The 18546-nt window shown below is 36.1% G+C and overlaps 1 protein-coding gene across 1 annotated transcript in view; it reads right to left on the reverse strand.

Moving 5' to 3' along the window:
* FBN2 (fibrillin 2) overlaps positions 1-18546 on the reverse strand; it is a 219281-nt gene that overhangs the window by 185486 nt on the left and 15249 nt on the right. The window contains exon 5 of the mRNA XM_047778547.1: positions 17276-17371. Within this exon, the coding sequence (XP_047634503.1) occupies positions 17276-17371 (96 nt within the window). The remainder of the gene's footprint in view (positions 1-17275; positions 17372-18546) is intronic.

Here is an 18546-nt window from a genome sequence, read left to right on the forward strand (position 1 = left end):
ATAATTGTGTGCTGAAAAATGAATACTTACTTATAAACGCCAGTAACTACTCTAAAAGAGAACATGTTATAAAGTATAAGTCACATGAAAAATATGTGGTGTTTTTATATTTATACATTTCACTATATACTACTATAATCTCACTATGATCTACAAAACTATAATGTTACTCACTGAATAAACTACAGAGTTTAAGCAAGGTATGATGCCATATGGTTGCTTCAAGCAAGTGAGATTTTTCCTTTGAAAAAATAAATAACACTTTCCATATTCCACTTACGATTTTTAAAGTACACTGGGATTATTTCTCGGTTTACCGCAGTCACCAAGCCAATATTTGAAGCCATTATAAACTCTGTTGGCTCAATCTCGCCCCCTGCAGGGAGCATGTACTTTTTACTGAGGCCACTGGGATTCAAAAATTTGTGATGCTGAGAAAACTTTAAGATAAAGTTGACTCTTTTCAAATCAAATTTTGCCACATCAGAATGAAGAAAAGCCTATTTTAATAATGTTAAAACAATATAAATCTGCTTAAAATAACCCAATAGTAAATTTTATTCAGAATGGCTTCTATTTGGGGCTCTAAATAGAATTGCTGATAAATTTTTGAAGATATTTCATAAACGATTTCTCATACTTGCCTAATTATAAAAACATTCTGGGGTATTTTGTAACAACCTCGTGCTAGATCAGGGTTCTACAAGCTTCACTTTACAATGGGATTACTTTGGAGGCTCTAAGAAATAAATGCTGATGCTTAGGGGTAGATTCCACTGCTTGAGATTCTTACATAACTGGTCTGGATGAAGCTTGGGTGTTGGAGTTCTCTTATGGGGCAGCAGGTTAAAGATCTGATGTTGTCACTGCAGCAGCTTGGGTTGCTATTGTGGTGTGGATCAAATCCCTGGACTAGGAACTTCCACATGCCATGGATGTGGCCAAATAAAGCAATAAGAACCACACACACACACTAAAACAAGCCTGGGTGTCATGATTTTAAAAAGCTCCCCAGCAATGATAATATGCATCTATTGAATTTGGAGCATTAAATTTGAGTCTCCAGGCAAGAGGCATAAATAACAGTCAATACTTTGGGAGGAAAAAAATCCAGATGATCCTCATGATCAAGAAAAATAGGTTAACAGCGATCTAGCCCAGTGTTCTCATTCTTCACACAAGAAATTACTCATGAAATATCTTGCTTAAGAACACAATTAATCTGTTAAATTCTAATTAAAATCTCTGGGACATTCAGAATTTAATTCCTTCTTTTAAGATGAAAATAATCATGTTCAAAATTTGGAATGTGCCTTGTATGCTATTTCTAAATCAGACAAAGACAGTCACAAACATTGAGCTTTGCCCATATGGAAGAACTTTGCATGCATTAAACCGTGACATTAAGTATGGTCATGGGAAACAAAGTCTTTAATCCACAGAAGATGAGGTACCCCTGGGATGAGTGTACTTAATAAGCCACCATAATCTCACTTGTAAATGTTAACTGCTGTATCACAAATCTTATATTCTCTATCAGAAACCCCTACACTTGGCTTTCTGTGTGAATCAGATTGATTTCCAGTCAAAAACTTTTGATTATCAACTACCTGCAAATACAGGAAATTGAAACCATGTCATAGAATCTCCCTTCCCCACAGCTAACATAAACAGGAACAAAAAAGGGAAAGGCTAACCAAAAACTTCACTTTTAGCACCTAAAGGGGAAAACAGGAACTCCTGCCAGAGTGTTTGAAAATGGCAGCTAAGGAATGAAAGAGAAGACCCTCGAACACAGGGAATGAGAATGGTTCATCAATATCCTGAGAAGTCTCACTAATTCTCCCTAAAGAGCTGAAATTGAGTTCAGCTCTGGAGAAATCAGGGAAAATGTGAAGGCGTAAAAGTGTGTACTTAGCAACATAATATCTCACCAGGAGGCAGAAAAGTAGAAAGGAGGAAACCAGACAGTGAAGACAAGATCATCCTTACCACTCAGGGTCAGTTATCCCCAGTAATCAACAGAGGAACCCAGGGACAATAAGGAAAACATATTCTCAGGAGCAGGAGGCTGCACTGAAGCCCCTCATGATCACAGTGGGAGGAGGGGCTACTACTGGAGAATGATGGGGCCCCGGGGGGAAGCCAGCATCAACGATGATTCTCCAAAAGCGAAGGTGCACCAGGGACTATAGCTGAAATGTGAGCACTCACTCAAATTTCAGGGACACCGTCTTTTAAAAAAAGAGTACTCCCATGATCATACAGAGTAAGCCTGGCACCAGCCATGCAAAGAACAACTCAGTAAGTGCAGAGCACCGATCCTCTCATCAAAGCTGCCCAGACCCCAGCGGAGAGCTTCCTCTCCTAGACACAGACCATGAAGTACTGGTTCTCAAACAAGGGCAAGGACAGGAAGCAAATTATTAGATAGTTTTGTATGAGAGAAAAGGAAAATTCACTTTTACCAAGTTAGTGCAAACTGAAGTTCTGAACAGAGCAGCGCATATAAAGCAGGCATAAGGGGAAAAAAAATGACAACAACTAATATATTATAATTGATTTTTTTTCCTTTAAGCAGAGAGCAGATTAAGAAAACAAGAATACTGCATTATAGAAAAAAAAAAGAAAAATCCGAGAAACAGAAAGTAATTATGCATGAGTTCTCTGTATTACAGAAGTATTTAAGAACCATATATGCAAATTAATTGAGTAATAAAAGGGCTCAACAATGCCTAGTTGATGACGTAAAAGCATCAAATAAAAGGGAAGACAGAATGGAACACTCTGAAGACAGAATGGAAACACCTCCCCTAATTATTAAATCTTTACATTAACTGGAAAGGCAAAACAAAAACAGACACAGGTAAAAAAGAATTACTATGATCAAAGCGACTAAAGAGCAAATAAGAGAGCGCAAGTCTAATAAAAAAAATCAATACAGTTGAAAGAGAGAATCTAACAAACGAAGCACAAAAACTATCCCAAGATATAACAGAAACAAATGTCTTTAAAATTCCAGATCAAATAATCACATCATTTTCACTAAAACTCATGTAAAAAAGTGATAAACATAATTTTAATAAAAGAGACTGTTCAGGTATTCGGAGAAAAAAAAAAAAAACAGCAAGTGAACTTAGAAAGGAGGAAAAAAAGGAGGTTAGACTCAGACTTCTCCTTAGCACATTTAAGGCCAGGAAACAATTGGATGGTATCTACAAAATATGAGGGGAAAAAGTATAAACCCTCCTGCATTATACCAATCCAAGCTGAAGTTCAAGTATAAAGCAACAGGTCAACATTCTTCACAATGAGAAAGCACCCATGAACACTTCCTAGGAAAATAAAACTCTTAATGAAAAAAATCCAATTAACCAAAGATGTGGTGGAAAGCAAAAAACATAAAGGGTACAGTACTTATTCCCTCCTGGTGAAGAGATACAGACACTGCATAATGTTAATAAATCAAGAAATAATTACCTAAGTATATTTAACAGATTTTAAAGTTTTAAACAAAAATACTGAGACTGGAAGGAGATTTCTATAATGTTTAAGATGGGTTTAGAACAAGCAACATTTAAAAAAAATCTCACACTAATTTTTTAAGAACAAAAGCTCTCAATGAAAAAAATTAGCAGGCAGAAACTATATCCTCCCTATGTGCTATGACATTTTTTTCAACTTAAATTTAGTTTTTAACTCCTTTAAAGGATGTGTTTGGAATAATCGTAAACAAATTAGTATGTACTCCCAGTTTTCTAATATTTCCTGGATTCTTGGTCACTGAACTCCTTAATAAATTCATATTGATTAAAAGCAGACAGTAATTAATGATACTGCTTTCTCAAGACCTCAAAATAAAATTCCTCAAAGGGGTGGGCAGAATGGTTCATGAATGTCTTTCACCAAACCTCCCTAACTGCAACAAGTCAAGTGTAACTCTAGCAGAGGATCCAGAAAGCATAAAGGACTACTGTATTCCTCTAGAGAAGCACTGACTGGATTTATTTATTATGATGTTTCTGGAGGCTTAGTTTCCATTCTCAAGGCTTTTTCACTTCACCCCCCCACACACCTACTATTGCCATTCATTTTTTCTCTTCTTCAAGTCTTACTGGAGTATATATAGTTGATTTACAAGGTTGTGATAATTCACTATTCCAGGAGCTTTTAAAAAAATATTTTTGGAGTTCTTGTCGTGGCGCAGTGGAAACGAATCCAACTAGGAACCATGAGATTGTGAGTTTGATCCCTGGCCTTGCTCAGTGGGTTAAGGATCCAGCATTGCCGTGAGCTGTGGTGTAGGTCGCAGACGCGGCTCAGATCTTATGTTGCTGTGGCTGTAGGTGTAGGCCAGTGGCTACAGCTATGATTAGACCCCTAGTCTGGGAACCTCCACTATGGCGCGGGAGCGGCCCTAGAAAAGGCAAAAAGACAAAATAAATAAATAAATAAATAAAAATAAAAACAGCTTTACTGAGGTATAACTGACAAATAATAAACTGCCATATTTAAAGTATATGTTCTTAGATATTATATAAACCCATGAAATCGCTACAACCTAAATAATGAATACATATCCATTACTCCAAAAGTTTCCTCTTCTTGCTCCTTTGCAATTCCTCTATCCTGCCCGTTCATACCTCTCCATCCCTAGGCAACTACTGACCCAATAGTTGTCACGACAGATTAGTTTGAATGATCTAGAATGCATATATACACAGCTATATTAAAAAATTATTCAGTATGTCCATTTTTGTGTGCCTTGTTTCACTCAGCATAAATATTCTGAGGTTCATCAACACTGCATGTATCAACAGTTTATTACTTTTTACAAATGAGAAGTGTTCCATTGTATAAACATACCACAATTTGCTTATCCATTAACCTGTTGATAGACATCTAGGTTGTTCTCAGTATGGGGGCTATTACAGATAAAGCTGCTCTGAGACTTTGAGCACAAGTTTCTGTAGGGATATGTTTTCATTTAACCAGATCTAATAACTAAGAGTAGAATGGTTAAGTCATATTACAGGTATTTTCCCAAAGTGGTTGAACCATTTTACATTCTCAGAAGCAATGTATGAAAGATTCAGCATAGCAATTTCACATGATTTTCAATTTGTTTCTCTAATGACTAATGATGTTGAACATATTTTTCTATGCTTATTTGCCATTCATTTATCTTAAGTCTTACTGGAGTATAGTTGATTTACAAGGTTGTGATAATTCACTTTTCTTCAGCGAAGTGTCTATACAAGTCTTTGCACATGTTTCTAGTTGGGTGATTTGTTTTCTCATTATTGCATTTTGAGCTTTATACACTGTGGTTGCAAGTCCTTTATCAGCTATATGTCTTACAGATATTTTTACCATTTAGGTTTGACTTTTCATCCTTTTAATGATATCTTTCAAAGATTATAATTTTTAACACTGATGAAATTCAATTTATCACTTTTTTAATGGGGCTAGGCTTTTAGTGAGGTATATAATGAGCTATGCCTGACATAAAGTCATTCTGTTTTCTTCCAGAAATTTTATTGATTTCAGTATCACATTTAAACCTGTGACACATTTTGACTTAATTTTTGGATATGGTGGGACATATGGATCAAAATCATTTTTTTTCATTTGAATATCTAACTGTTCCAGCAGCATTTGCCTAGAAGACTCCACTGAATTACCTATGCATCTCTGTTGATTTGTGTGTGTCTGTCATGGAGTTCTCTGTCAATCTTTATACCAAACTCTTTTGATTACCAAAGCTTGATAATAAATTTGAAACCAGGTAGTGTAAGTCTCCAAATCTGCTCTTTTCAGAATGTGCTTTAGCCACTCTAGATCATTTGTATTTTCTTATGAATTTCAGAATCAGCTTCTCAATTTTTCAAAATTCCTCCATGATTTCTATCAGGATTGTGTTGAATCTACAAATGAATTTGGAGAGAAGAGACATCCCGCAACACTGAGTCTTCTAATCAAAGTACATATTGTATCTTTCCCATTATTTATGTCTTCATTAGTTTTGCTCAGCAACACTATATGGTTTCAGTACACAGATCTTGCGCAACTTTTGTCAAAATATTTATCTGAGTATTTCATAGTGTTTATGGTATTGTATACAATATTGTTTTTAATTTAGACTTTCATTTGTTCTCTGCTAGGTACAGAAATGCAATCGACATATGTACATTGATAATGTATCTTGCTAATAAACTTATTTTCTACATTTGCAATGATGTCATCTGCAGACTTCCTTTCCAATCTGTAAGTCTTTCATTTATTATTCTGTTGATCTAGTTAGAACCAAAGTTGCCCTTGCTTTGTTCTGATGTTACAGTGAAAGAATTCAGCTTTTCATCAGTGTAACGTTGGCTATAGATTTTTTGGAAATGCCCCTTTATCACATTGAGGAAGATCTCTTTTACTCTCTAGTTTGTTGATATTTTGTTTCAGGAATGGATTCTGGATTTTGTCAAGTGTTTTTTCTGCATCAATTTGGATAAGTGTATGATTTTTAAAAAGTTGTTAATATGGTGAGTTACACTGACTTTTTATTCTGGGATAAATGTCCTGGGATAAATCCCAATTGTTTATTATATATACTCTTTCAACATATTGCTGTTGTATTTTGCTAAAATTATGTTGAGAAATTTTACATCATGAAAAATATCTGCATACTATTTTCTTTTCTTGAAATGTTTTCCAGTTTCGGAATCAAGGTAATTTTTATAGAAATTAGACTTGGGGAGCTTTAACTCTTGTTCCTTTTCTAGAATCATCTGCATAGAATTGGTATTATTTCCTTCTTAAATGTTCAGTAGAATTTACCAATGATGCTGAGTCAGGGTTTTTCTTTATAATAAGGTTTGTAACTACAGATCCAGTTTCCTTAATTGATATGTCTTTTACTTCTTCTTGGATGAACTTGGTTGCATCTTTCAAGCAACTGTTCACTTTCTTTTCATCAGCCTGGAGTTGTTCTTGGTGTTGCCTCACTATTCACGTATTATCAGTAAAATCTGTAGGATGTTACCTCTTAAATTGTTGATACTGACCATCTGTGTTTTTATTTTCATTAACAGTGTGGACAGAGGTTTATTGATTTTATTGATCTTTTCAATGAACCAACTTCTGGTTTCAATGATGTTCTCACTTCTGTTTGCTACTTCATTTATTTTTTACTCTGAACTTTATTATTTCCTTTCTTCCGTTTACCTCTGGTTTAATTTGCTCTTCTTTTTAAAATTTTTTAATGAAGCAGCTGAGGTCATTGATTTGAGACCTCTTTTCTTCTAATGCAGACATTGAGAGCTAGAAAATTCCTCTTAAGGACTTCTTCAGTGACATCCCACAAATTTTGATATATTGTTTTCTTTTTCATTCGTTCAAAATGCTTTCTTAATTTCCTTCTTGATTTCTTCTTTGATCCATGGCACGGTTTCTGAATGGGTATTTTCCAGAGATTTTTCTTTTACTGTTTTGTAATTTAATTCCATTGTGGACTGAGAAGACATCCTGCATACAGTTTAAGGAATCAGTCCAGTGATGCCTGGGTTCCCTCTGCCCAGGAAAAACTATCTCAAGGAGCAAGTGGCAAAATCTCAGAGTCCTTCTTTCAAGGATCACTATCTGTTGTTACTTGATGTCTAATATATTGAAACCCATTCTTTCACATATTTTATTCTGTCTTTCAGGTTCTTCTCAGGCAGGAGGGTTGATCTAATTTCTGTCAGTCTAACCTGGCTAGAAACAGACATCTCAATTTTGTTGTTATAGGTTTTGAATACATCTTTCAGCCAGATCATATCCATAAAGAAACTCTGGGTTTAAACATTCAGACGTATAATCATAATTATATACCAAAAAGATTCCCCTAGCCCAGAAAACAAAAGAATATAAAAATAGCAAGGTACATGGAATCATGTACCTTGTCATCAAACTTAATTGATAACATTTCTCAAGAGTAGAAATACATTACTTAAAAAATTTTTTTTTTATTTTTCAAGATTTTTATTTTTTACTTTAGAGTTGATTTACAGTGTTCTGTCAATTTCTACTGTACAGCAAAGTGACCCAGTCATTCATACATGTGGTGTGTGTGTGTGTGTGTGTGTGTGTGTGTGTGTGTGTGTGTGTGTATTCTTTTTCTCACATTATCCTCCATCATGTTCCATCACAAGTGACTAGATACAGGGCAATTTTGGATTTCACTCAAAATAAAGCTGTAGTTAAGTGTGTGAGATCCATATTCAAATCCTACTTTCTCCACTTAATAGCTGAGGGAATTTCAGAGAATGGTTTTACCTCCTTGTGATCTCGTTTGTAGTAAGACATTTAAAATGATATCTTTGGGTTGCTGTAAGTATTAATTCCCCTAAAGCACTTATCATAATCCCCAACATTACATAACTTCCATTTCAAATTAATACTAATTTAATTTATGCATAAATAAATCATAATCTGACTGAAGGCACTATAGATTCACTGCTATTACCTACCCGACATGCAATGAGTCCTCCTGAATGGTGGTTTCTGCCTTCATCCTCTCCAACCTCTGCTCCTTTTTGTTTACCACTGACCTTTCTAGAGAACTCCTTTCAAGTTTAGAAGTCCTTCATAATCCCTCTCCCCAGAGCCTACTGAACAGAGGGCAGCTCCTTCACTTTGGCATTCCAGACTTTTGTATGTTAAGGACCAAGTCTGTTTCTCCAGCCTCATCTTCTACTCTTCCCTTTCCCTGCTTCTTAGAGCCATAGTGATGATTAAGCATCTAAGAAAATTCCAGGACCTCTTTTATGCCTGTACTTTTTTTCATTCTATTTCTTCTACTTGGAACTGCTATGTTTATACAGTCACACACATGGCCTGCCTTTTATATACTGCACACTGTGTGGGGCAGAGGGAATACCACGGCAATTAAAGATTAAAATCTTTGCTCTTAAATGGCTTACAGCCAAGAAAGTAAGCAGTCGCAATCCAATGATGAAGAGAGTTATTCTAGAGGAATGGGATACATGACAGGTATAGTAAAAGAAGAGCGTGTCTAATGTTTGCATGAAGAGTAAGGTAAGGCAGAGGCAGATGCTGGTTAAGAAAAGCTTCACAGAGAAACTGGTCTCTGGACTGTCAGAAGGCCTCTCTGACTTACGTCCATGAGATATGCAAAGCCCATTCATTACAAGTGCCCTGATGAAATACACTTGACGTATATATTAGCTACTCTGAAATGCTTGGGACAGGACCTTGCCCATAGGACAGGGGGAGACTAAGACAAAAGAGATCAGTGAAACAGTAACTACTATTAGTAACATTGGTATTTACAGTAGAAACATGTCAAGACAAGATGGGCAGGGTCTAAAAATTCAACTTCAAGCATGCAAGGTAGTGATGATGATATATAATATTTTTCATCTGATCTGTATTATCATAGAAATCCAAACAAATTAAAATAGTGAAACTTACATTGGTCACAGCTGATGCACTATGACCTGAAAGACATTCCCAGTGATGCTGAAACAATCTCCCTCATCCATAAAGACAATTTAGTCTAAGAAAGCTTATCATGTCCTGGCTTTATTTTTCATAATTATGGCTTATTATTTATTAGGCTCTTACTCTGTGCCAGACACTGGCTAGGTGTTTTATCTATCACTTAATTCGCATGCCAAGAATGTGAGCCACTATTAAAATATGCTATTATTCTGAGTTCTTACACTCTCAATAAAAACAGCATTAAACTTTATTAGTAGAACTTTAATTGTTGACAAAAATCCTTTTATTCCATAAATGAAATTCCATTTCTGAATATTTCATTGTTTTATTTTGATAATTGCATTGTTCAGTTAAAAGAGATTAGCATCAATGATTATCATTTATTGGGAGCCAGGAATTATAATATTAAGCCTCAAAAATAATTCAAGGCTGACACAGTAGACACCTATTATATATGCAGAAAAAAAAAAAAAAACAGAGAAGGCAATCATATTTCCAAGATCACACAGGTCTTAATATTAAATTTGGAATTCTGGCTTATACCTTGTGTTTCTGAAGCACCGCAAATATCATTTAGTAGATGTCTATCATGTGCCAGGCACTCTGCCCATTATGTGTCAGGAGCTTAACACAGTATTGCTTTTAATCTTGCCAACAACTCTATGAGGTAATTTCAGGTCCATAGCCCTTTATCTGAAACCCTTGGAGACAGGTGTTATTTAAGAACTTTTAGCATTTGACATTTTTGAAAAATACGATGATATAACATAAATCCCTCATGCCACACATGCAAATTTTATGTATTGCTTTTGGCTAAATCCTATGTAACAACTTGGCATTATATTTAACTGGTGTGTGTATGTGTGGGCAGCAGCATCACCCAGCGTCCATACTAGTTAAATCTCTAATGTCTTTGGGCCTGATGTTGAAATAGATCAACAGGACAACATTGATGGAGTTTCACAAATATACGATACTCGAATATTTTTATTTTGTACTGCAAGTTTCCCTCCTCTAGGTAGATAAACCAAAAGCAAACAAAGAAATACATAAATAAGGGCACTTAGAGCTGGAATAAATGAAGACACTCACTAGTTTAAATCAAAGGAGTTTTTTTCTTTAAAAAAAAAAGCATCAGGGTCTAACAGGCTGCTGACACATTCAGTTTCATGGCATGGATCTAAAGAGTAAAGGCTTATGTCGAAGAGAGAGGAGTGGGCAGCCTGGGCTCTCCCAGCTGAGATCAATCAATGAACTGATTTTCTCCCAAAGTTGGGTCTGTCCTGTATGGCCCAGCACCTCCACTCTGGGTTCTAGTTTTGTATCTCCATTTGCTATCATTCTTCATTCTATTCTTCTTTTCTTTTCACTTTTCACTGCCTGCTTTTTCTCTCATTTTCCTTCCCTTGTGTTCTTAATGGCATTCAAGATAAGGATGTCATCTGAGCTACTGCCAAAAAGTGAAGTTCCCACAGATCTTTTGCTATTTCTCTGATGCCCATTTAAGGCTAAGTTTAGTTTAGAGAGTGCAAGGTTATAAAATGTTCTTAACGGCCTCAGGAGTGCAGAACTGTGTGTGTGTGGTGGTGGTGGGGTGCGTGTGTGGGCATGTGGGAGTGTATGAGTTTGACATCTGTGGTTTGTATCCTTCTCTCTCTGTTCCTTATAATTTCATTCTCATTAAATCTTCTGAGGGCAAGAAAGAGGGGGACATGTTATTTCTATAAAACAGCATTAGCAACTGTGGTAACTGGTATTTAATGATGGAGTTTAAATAATATTATTTAGCTTACGATTCCATCATGCTGTATCTTATAACACTAACAAACAAGAATTAGTCCAATACTGTTTTCCCCATTACAATGGGTTGCTTTTTTCATTCAGAATAACTGCAAGAAGACCTCTGTGATTCTCCCTTAATCAGGAACGACTTCAGAACTCTTTCAAAAACTTGTTCCTACTCTTATTACAGCATTTACTGTGCTGCATTTTAATGGTTAAGTAGATGACCAGTTCTCTTCTTTTAATAGATAATTGCTTCTTATTAAGAGGGAGTATAAATTGAGCTCCAAGTATCTGGCCTAACACTCATAAATACTCAATAGATATGTGATAAAAATTTATAAATAAATGTATTTGAGTTACCCCCTGTATATTCTAACTTGTGATTAAAAAAGGTTAAAGAAATGCAATTCCAACAGCACTAGGAAAAAATTATAAATATAAGATTTGGGAATGGTACAGATGTTTTAAACGCACTAACAAAGGAATAAATCTTAAGCCTTTAAGAGAGAAATTAACAGAACATATGAAAAGCTTTACATTTTCACATATTCACTACTGAGCAATTACATTTCTAGGATATATCCTAAGAAAAAAAATCAAAGATACAGATGTACCTACATAGATTTTTATCACAGCTTTGCTAAAATACAAACCAACAAAAGAAAATCTGAAAATGACCTTAAATGTTAAATGTTAACCACTAATAAATATAATTATGGCAGGCAGCTATATCACCATAACTGAGTTGAAGGTCTGGAATCAGACCATTTGAGATCCTCCTCTTGTTCTAATATCCCTAATGCTACCATAAGTTTGAAGTGGGCAAAATTTTTTTCATCTGTGAGAAAGAGAAAATAACTTTACAAACATCATATGGTTGTTTAGAATGCAGAGGCCTGGCCCTCATTACTACAACATGCAGTGTAACCACTACAGTTCATAATCTAATATAATGGAGTTCATAACCCAAAGGGACAAGCAGAATATAAGTACATTTCTTGTTACAAAACATTCAAGTTCCACTAAGAGTGGAAGGATCCCATTCTTTGTTGGCAATATATGCACAGTAGAATCAAAAAGACTCAAAGTATAACCCAAATATTAGAAGTCACTAGTTCTGCTGGAGAAAAATCATAAATAATAGACTTTCTTGTTTTCCCTTGTCTTATTTTCCACATTATCTTGCCGTAACATGTTACCTCTAGGTAAGAAAGTTACAATGGGAAGAATTTTTTCCTAATTAGTACTGCCTATGTTTCTAAGAAGTATCAGATCCACTGTGTATAGGATTCTGCAGAATTCCAGCTTGTTCTCTCACCACACTTCCCTGAATTCCTGGTCACACTATTAAGTTACCCATCCTGCATACTTTGTAACAAACTCCAAGACCATGGAATTAATGTTGATTAATAAATGTACAGACTACCTCTAAACAATTTTGGCTCTGGGCTACATAATTTCCAGAATTCTGGAAAACTTTGATTTGCCTATCTCCAGTCTTGTTCTTAGAGAATCTGGATAAAGTTTCAGCAGGTTTATTCACAGTCATGGTTACTTTACCGACTAAAACGTGGAGGGATGAACACAAATGTACAGAAGAATTCAAGAGCTTTTCTTCAGACTTCAAGGTGCCATCATACAAACCTGAGAGAGAAGTTATAACTGATGCCTTTAGAGAAGTTCCCATCATCAAGTTTCCACTGAATTAGATAGTAAGAGATGTGCTATACATCTGTTAAACGCCACGGAGGCAGGTGCTTAACAATGCAGGGTTTGAACAATCAGGACCCTGACAACGAAATACTGCCTCACAATGGAGTGAGTGAGTGAGCATCCTGTGACTAGGAGTATTCAAGCAGAAGCTGAGCGACTCTTCAGCATGCTTCTAGACACTGAGTTCTTGCATTAATCTTATGAAAGTTACTCTGAAGGGAAATCTGTTATTTTTCTTTTTACATAAATTGTGTGAAAGTTCAGATTTTATAAACTTTAAAATCTGAAACTTGATCTCACTTTTATTCCTAATGCAGATTCAGATGAACAAAAGGAATTTTTCTCAAAAATGTCAATAAGTTAAAAAGTAAATTTCTAGCCCCCCCCCTTTTTTTTTGGTCTTTTCTAGGGCTGCACCCATGGCATATGGAGGTTCCCAGGTGCAGTCACCAGCCTGTGCCAGAGCCACAGCAACACAGTATCCAAGCCGCGTCTGCGACCTACACCATAGCTCGCAGCGACACCGGATCCTTAACCCACTGAGCAAGGCCAGGGATCGAACCCACAACCTAGTCAATTTGCTTCCGCTGTGCCACTACAGGAACTCCCTCAACCCTCCTTTTTAAAGATACCATTTACTGAAAGATGTACATTGTGAAGGGAAGGTCACTAAGCATAAGGATGTTTGACATTTTGCTAAATTTACACACTTTTAAAAAAAGAAGTCATGTTTAATAATAAACAATTTATAGTAGTAATTTATGTATAATTTAAAAGGGTCTAGGATAACTTTTTAACAGATTGTCCTTATATAAGCTTCAAAGAAAAGTCAATTACAAAATACAACTTTGGGAGTTCCCATTGTGGCTCAGCGGAAACAAACTCCCTCAGTGGGTTAAGGATCTGGCGTTGCCGTGAGCTGCGGTGTAGCTCCCAGATGTGGCTCGGATTCCACATTGCTGTGGCTGTGGTGTAGGCTGGCAGCTGTAGCTCTGATTCGGTCCCTAGCCTGAGAACTCCCACATGCTGCGGGTGCAGCCCTAAAAAGCAAAAAAACCACTTCAACCATCATTTAAGGTAAAGAAGCTGACTGAAACAGGGACCTTGGGCAGGTCACGTTTATAACCAAGTAATTACTGTATTTAGTCCAGAAATCCCTTAGGTAAAGTCATTTCTTGCTTGCCTACCCACTCTGAATTTCTACTGATAAATAATAAGGTACATTTTAAATGTTGGAGGAAAAAAACACTGAGTCTTGATATTATAAGATGATTAATTACATCTCTAAGTATCCTCAAGTGCATATTTGGTACAATATTTATCGTTTTGCACATGCCATCTGTTTGGAGAGAGAAGCAAAAAGAATTGAATATCTTCATGTGCCTTGAACACAGCTAGCTGTCTACATTTTATAATCAGCATGGGGCCACAGAAACTCTTCCTTTAACGATAAGGATAAAAGGTCATTGTACATATCAGCAAGAGTAAGGAGAGAAGGTCACAAGGTTCAACTTTCCCAGCACCAAGACTCAAGTTAAATACCACAATCGTGCCAGCCATTAGTTACCACTCAGTCTGTTTCCAGTCTGGAAACCAGTCTGCCAGAAGCCCAGAGAGCTGGAAAAAGCTGCCGTGTTTATCATACAACTGATCCCAAGAGACCAATTTGAGGGGAAATTATATGTGTTCTACATTAAGACATAAAAGTTGCCCCTAATTTTACACAAGTCTTTTTTTTTAGAAGAACAAAGCACATACATTTTAAAATTCTGTAACTGAAAAAGGCAATATGAAACTTAAATGTGAACTAAGTACATGGGTCTAATTCACTAACCTCAACATAGGTGAGTTATTTCCTATTTAGCAGCCAAGCAGACAGTATTTCTTGAGAAAAACGACAAACTTCACTTTCACTTGGATTAGCTATTAGACATTAAAATTCAATTAAAAATATATTTTGAAAATGTGAAAGTTCATGGTTGTAAGAGTAGAAACTGATTACTCCCTTGACAGAAATGAAGTTTTGAATTTTCATCTGAAGATAAGCATTAAAAAAAAAGATTTTTAGGGAGTTCCCGTCATGTTTCAGTGGTTGGCGAATCTGACTAGGAACCATGAGGTTGAGGATTCAATCCCTGGCCTAGCTCAGTGGGTTAACAATCCGGCATTGCCATGAGCTGTGGTGTAGGTTGCAGACGCGGCTGGAATCCTGCGTTGCTGTGGCTGTGGTGTAGGCTGGCAGCTACAGCTCCGATTGGACCCCTAGCCTGGGAACTTCCATATGCTGTGGGAGCGGCCCAAGAAATGCAAAAAGACAAAAAAAAAAAAAAAAGGCCTTCAAACCAATTCATGAATTAATTTTGTAATTTTTCTGAAAACATGCTACTGTACATGTAAAATATTTATGTCTTTATCTAATTCCCATAAATTTAGTAAGGACTAACAAACTCAATGAGTGAATATCTGTGGCAGAATAATGACATAATCCCTAGAAACCTCTGAGTCAAAACTACCCAATTCCTTTTCCAGTTAGGAACTGAACTTGAAATTTGTTTCAGGAGGCAAGAGCTGCAAAGTTTACAAGATCTCCAGAAAAATGAACATCTCCACCACTTATAACTATGTTTGAAATTTTAAATTTAACTATTTTCCATTCTATGGTGTATAAATAAACTTAACATCATCTCAGAAATTTATTATCAACAGCTTATCATTTTATGCTAACATGTCATAATTAATTTTCTTCCCAAAATAAAAGCATCTGGTGAAGACATTTAAATTTGTCCTAAGTATAACTCTAAACTGTCATCTGTGGAATGTACTGTAGTCCCAAGAAATTTCAATTACTTTAAGAATAATTATAAATATCTTAATGCACATATACATACAAGTGTATGTTAAAAGGCTACATACATCTTACTTTTCAGACTTTACTATATAATTCAAATTTCTCAATTTCTTCTCAAGATTTAACCTGAATACCAGGATTAAGTTTCTGTCAATGTTAATGAATATAATTTCAAAACAGAGGGTTTCTTTGCAATTCAAAGCCTCTATACATATACAAACCATCATCACTACTTATCTGTAATATTTCAATGACTTATCTTCATATAATCAAATTTTCACAACAGAGAAAGCACTATACAACTTTAGATGCTATGACAAGCCCTTGGAAAATAAATGAGTATGTATGTAATTATGAATGATTACATAATAACAGTTTAAGCTTTTTTACTTTTATGGTTCAGTGCTAAATAGTTATTTAGCACATTTTATAAAGTTAATCCTTCTTTGTTAGGCCCTTTTGCTATCAGAACATTATTAATATTTCACTTATTGCATCAACACTGGGGGTTTTCAGTAGTCCATAGGTCATGTTATTTAAATTATGGTAAATTGGTTTCATATCGGTTTGACTGACCATTTATGTGGATAAAGTAGATGCCTATCCAGTACTCACTCCCCTACCCATTTTCTCCTAACCCAACTCAACTCCTACCAAACTCTCCCTTCCAGGTGACTTTGGGGAGGCCTTCGCCAATTACAGCTCCAAAGAAAGGTCCTAATAAGTCTACATAGAACATATGAATACCATTCCTCTTACACAGATGGGTTCAAAAACTCAAGCTCAAGATAGTTTATTGCCATGTGGTTAGAGAAAATGTTTTCTCTCTAGATGTGAACAGGAAAGCATGCTGCCTCAACTACTGCTGGTAATCATTTTAAAACCAAAAAGAGCTCCAGTGTAGGGCAAAAGAGACACACAAAGGAAGGCAGGGCCAAGAGAAAAAGAACAACAGAATGAAAGCCTTGATCATGTCCTACCTGAAGCCCATGAACTCTGGACTTTTTGTTATGCAATGTGATACATTTCCTTATTGGTTACAGCAATTTATTTCTGCTTTCTGTTGGTTTTGCAAAGAAGATTATGATATCTTTAAAAAAAAAAAAAAAACAGAGGTGGCACTCCCAACAGTGATTCCTAATTTGAATTAACTCCAAATTATTAGAATTTGCCATCAGTCATTCACTCAAAACTACCCTAGAGCCATAGTGCAAGAGCTGGCCTCCTGAACTGAGGTTACTCTGGTGGAAAAAACTGAGACATTTCAGCTGCTATTAGCTGTATCTCAAAATCTGACCATTCAAGTTATAGACATAATCAAAGAAGAATGAAAATATTATTTCATTAGAAAAATTTTCATTGGATAAAAAAGTTACATATGTTTACAATCAAATAGGCTCCTCCAAAGGGAGGCTCTCATTTCTCTTTTCTTACCTCTTTCACACTGTGGACCAGTGAATCCATAAACACAAGCACAGCGGTTGGGTCCAATACAACGTCCACCATTCTGACATCCATTTTCACAGACAGCTGCACGCAAACACAGCAAGAAGCTCATTATACAATGAACATCCAAGTACAATGTAGTAGTATCAAAATGCAGCCAAGAATGGATCCTACCTCTAACATACATGTCATAGTTCACGTCATGCATTTAAGTAAATACATTTCAGCATATATTGAGACAAAAACCTACACAATCTGTGCAAATTGCATTGTTATGCAAGCATTTGGTAAAAGTTTCTTTTTTTAAAAAATCAGAATCACAAGTATTGGCTGATCTAAGGCTCATACAGCTGAGAATGTTTAATCCTCTACTTCAGTTCTATTAACCTTAAAACCTATTTTAATGGGTAAAAGGTGATGCAAATATGGGGAACTGTAAGAAAAAGGATTCAGACTCTAGAGAGCAGAGCGAGGGAGGGAAAAAAGCAGGGGAAAATGTGATATGAAGAAATAAAGAGGACAGAGCAATTTTTAAAAAAAACAATGAAAAGGATGCCCAAAAAAGAAGGCAGAATAAGGAAAAGGCAAAACTAACATGAAAAGTGGGGGAGGGGATACCAACCATTCAGCAATAAAATACCAAGGAGAAGTAACCAATATGTCAAGAGCAGATACAGGTTATAGAAGGAAAGAAAGAGGAAAAAGCTCACGGTGTCAACACAATAGGTTCTTCCATATAAAATTAACCCACAAAATTTGTAAGTAATGATGACAAACACCTGTGGCACACACTTTCACTCCGATGGACCTGTGGTGACAGGAAGCCTGGGGGACCAGAGGGAGCCAGTGAGTCAGAAAGGAAACCAAACAGTTTCCCTCTCCCCACTTCACCTCCCAGCGGTGTAAACTCAGCTCAGCAGCCAGGATGCCAGACAAGAAAGTGTCCTAAAAAATCGCTCTTCAGATTATTGAAAAGTGAGTATTTCCATGAAACATCCTGAAGACAGCTGAATTCAAGAATCACACATCCCCTTCAAGAGAAAATACCAATGCAAAAGCTTGTGTCCCAACCCACCCACCTCTTAAACAGAAACATTCTGTCCTCACAGAAGTAGAAGAGGATCCCACGGATCCCACGCTATGACCTGCGCCTCCTAAAGAGGGCTTCAGACATGTGCGCTCCAACTGAGGTCCATGTCAACAATGGGAAGCTCCCTAAATAGGCAGATACCTAAAATGCAATAGGGTTGCTATATCCT

Source organism: Phacochoerus africanus, chromosome 4 (assembly GCF_016906955.1).
Source record: "Phacochoerus africanus isolate WHEZ1 chromosome 4, ROS_Pafr_v1, whole genome shotgun sequence".
In the NCBI taxonomy this organism is placed as follows: domain Eukaryota; kingdom Metazoa; phylum Chordata; class Mammalia; order Artiodactyla; family Suidae; genus Phacochoerus; species Phacochoerus africanus.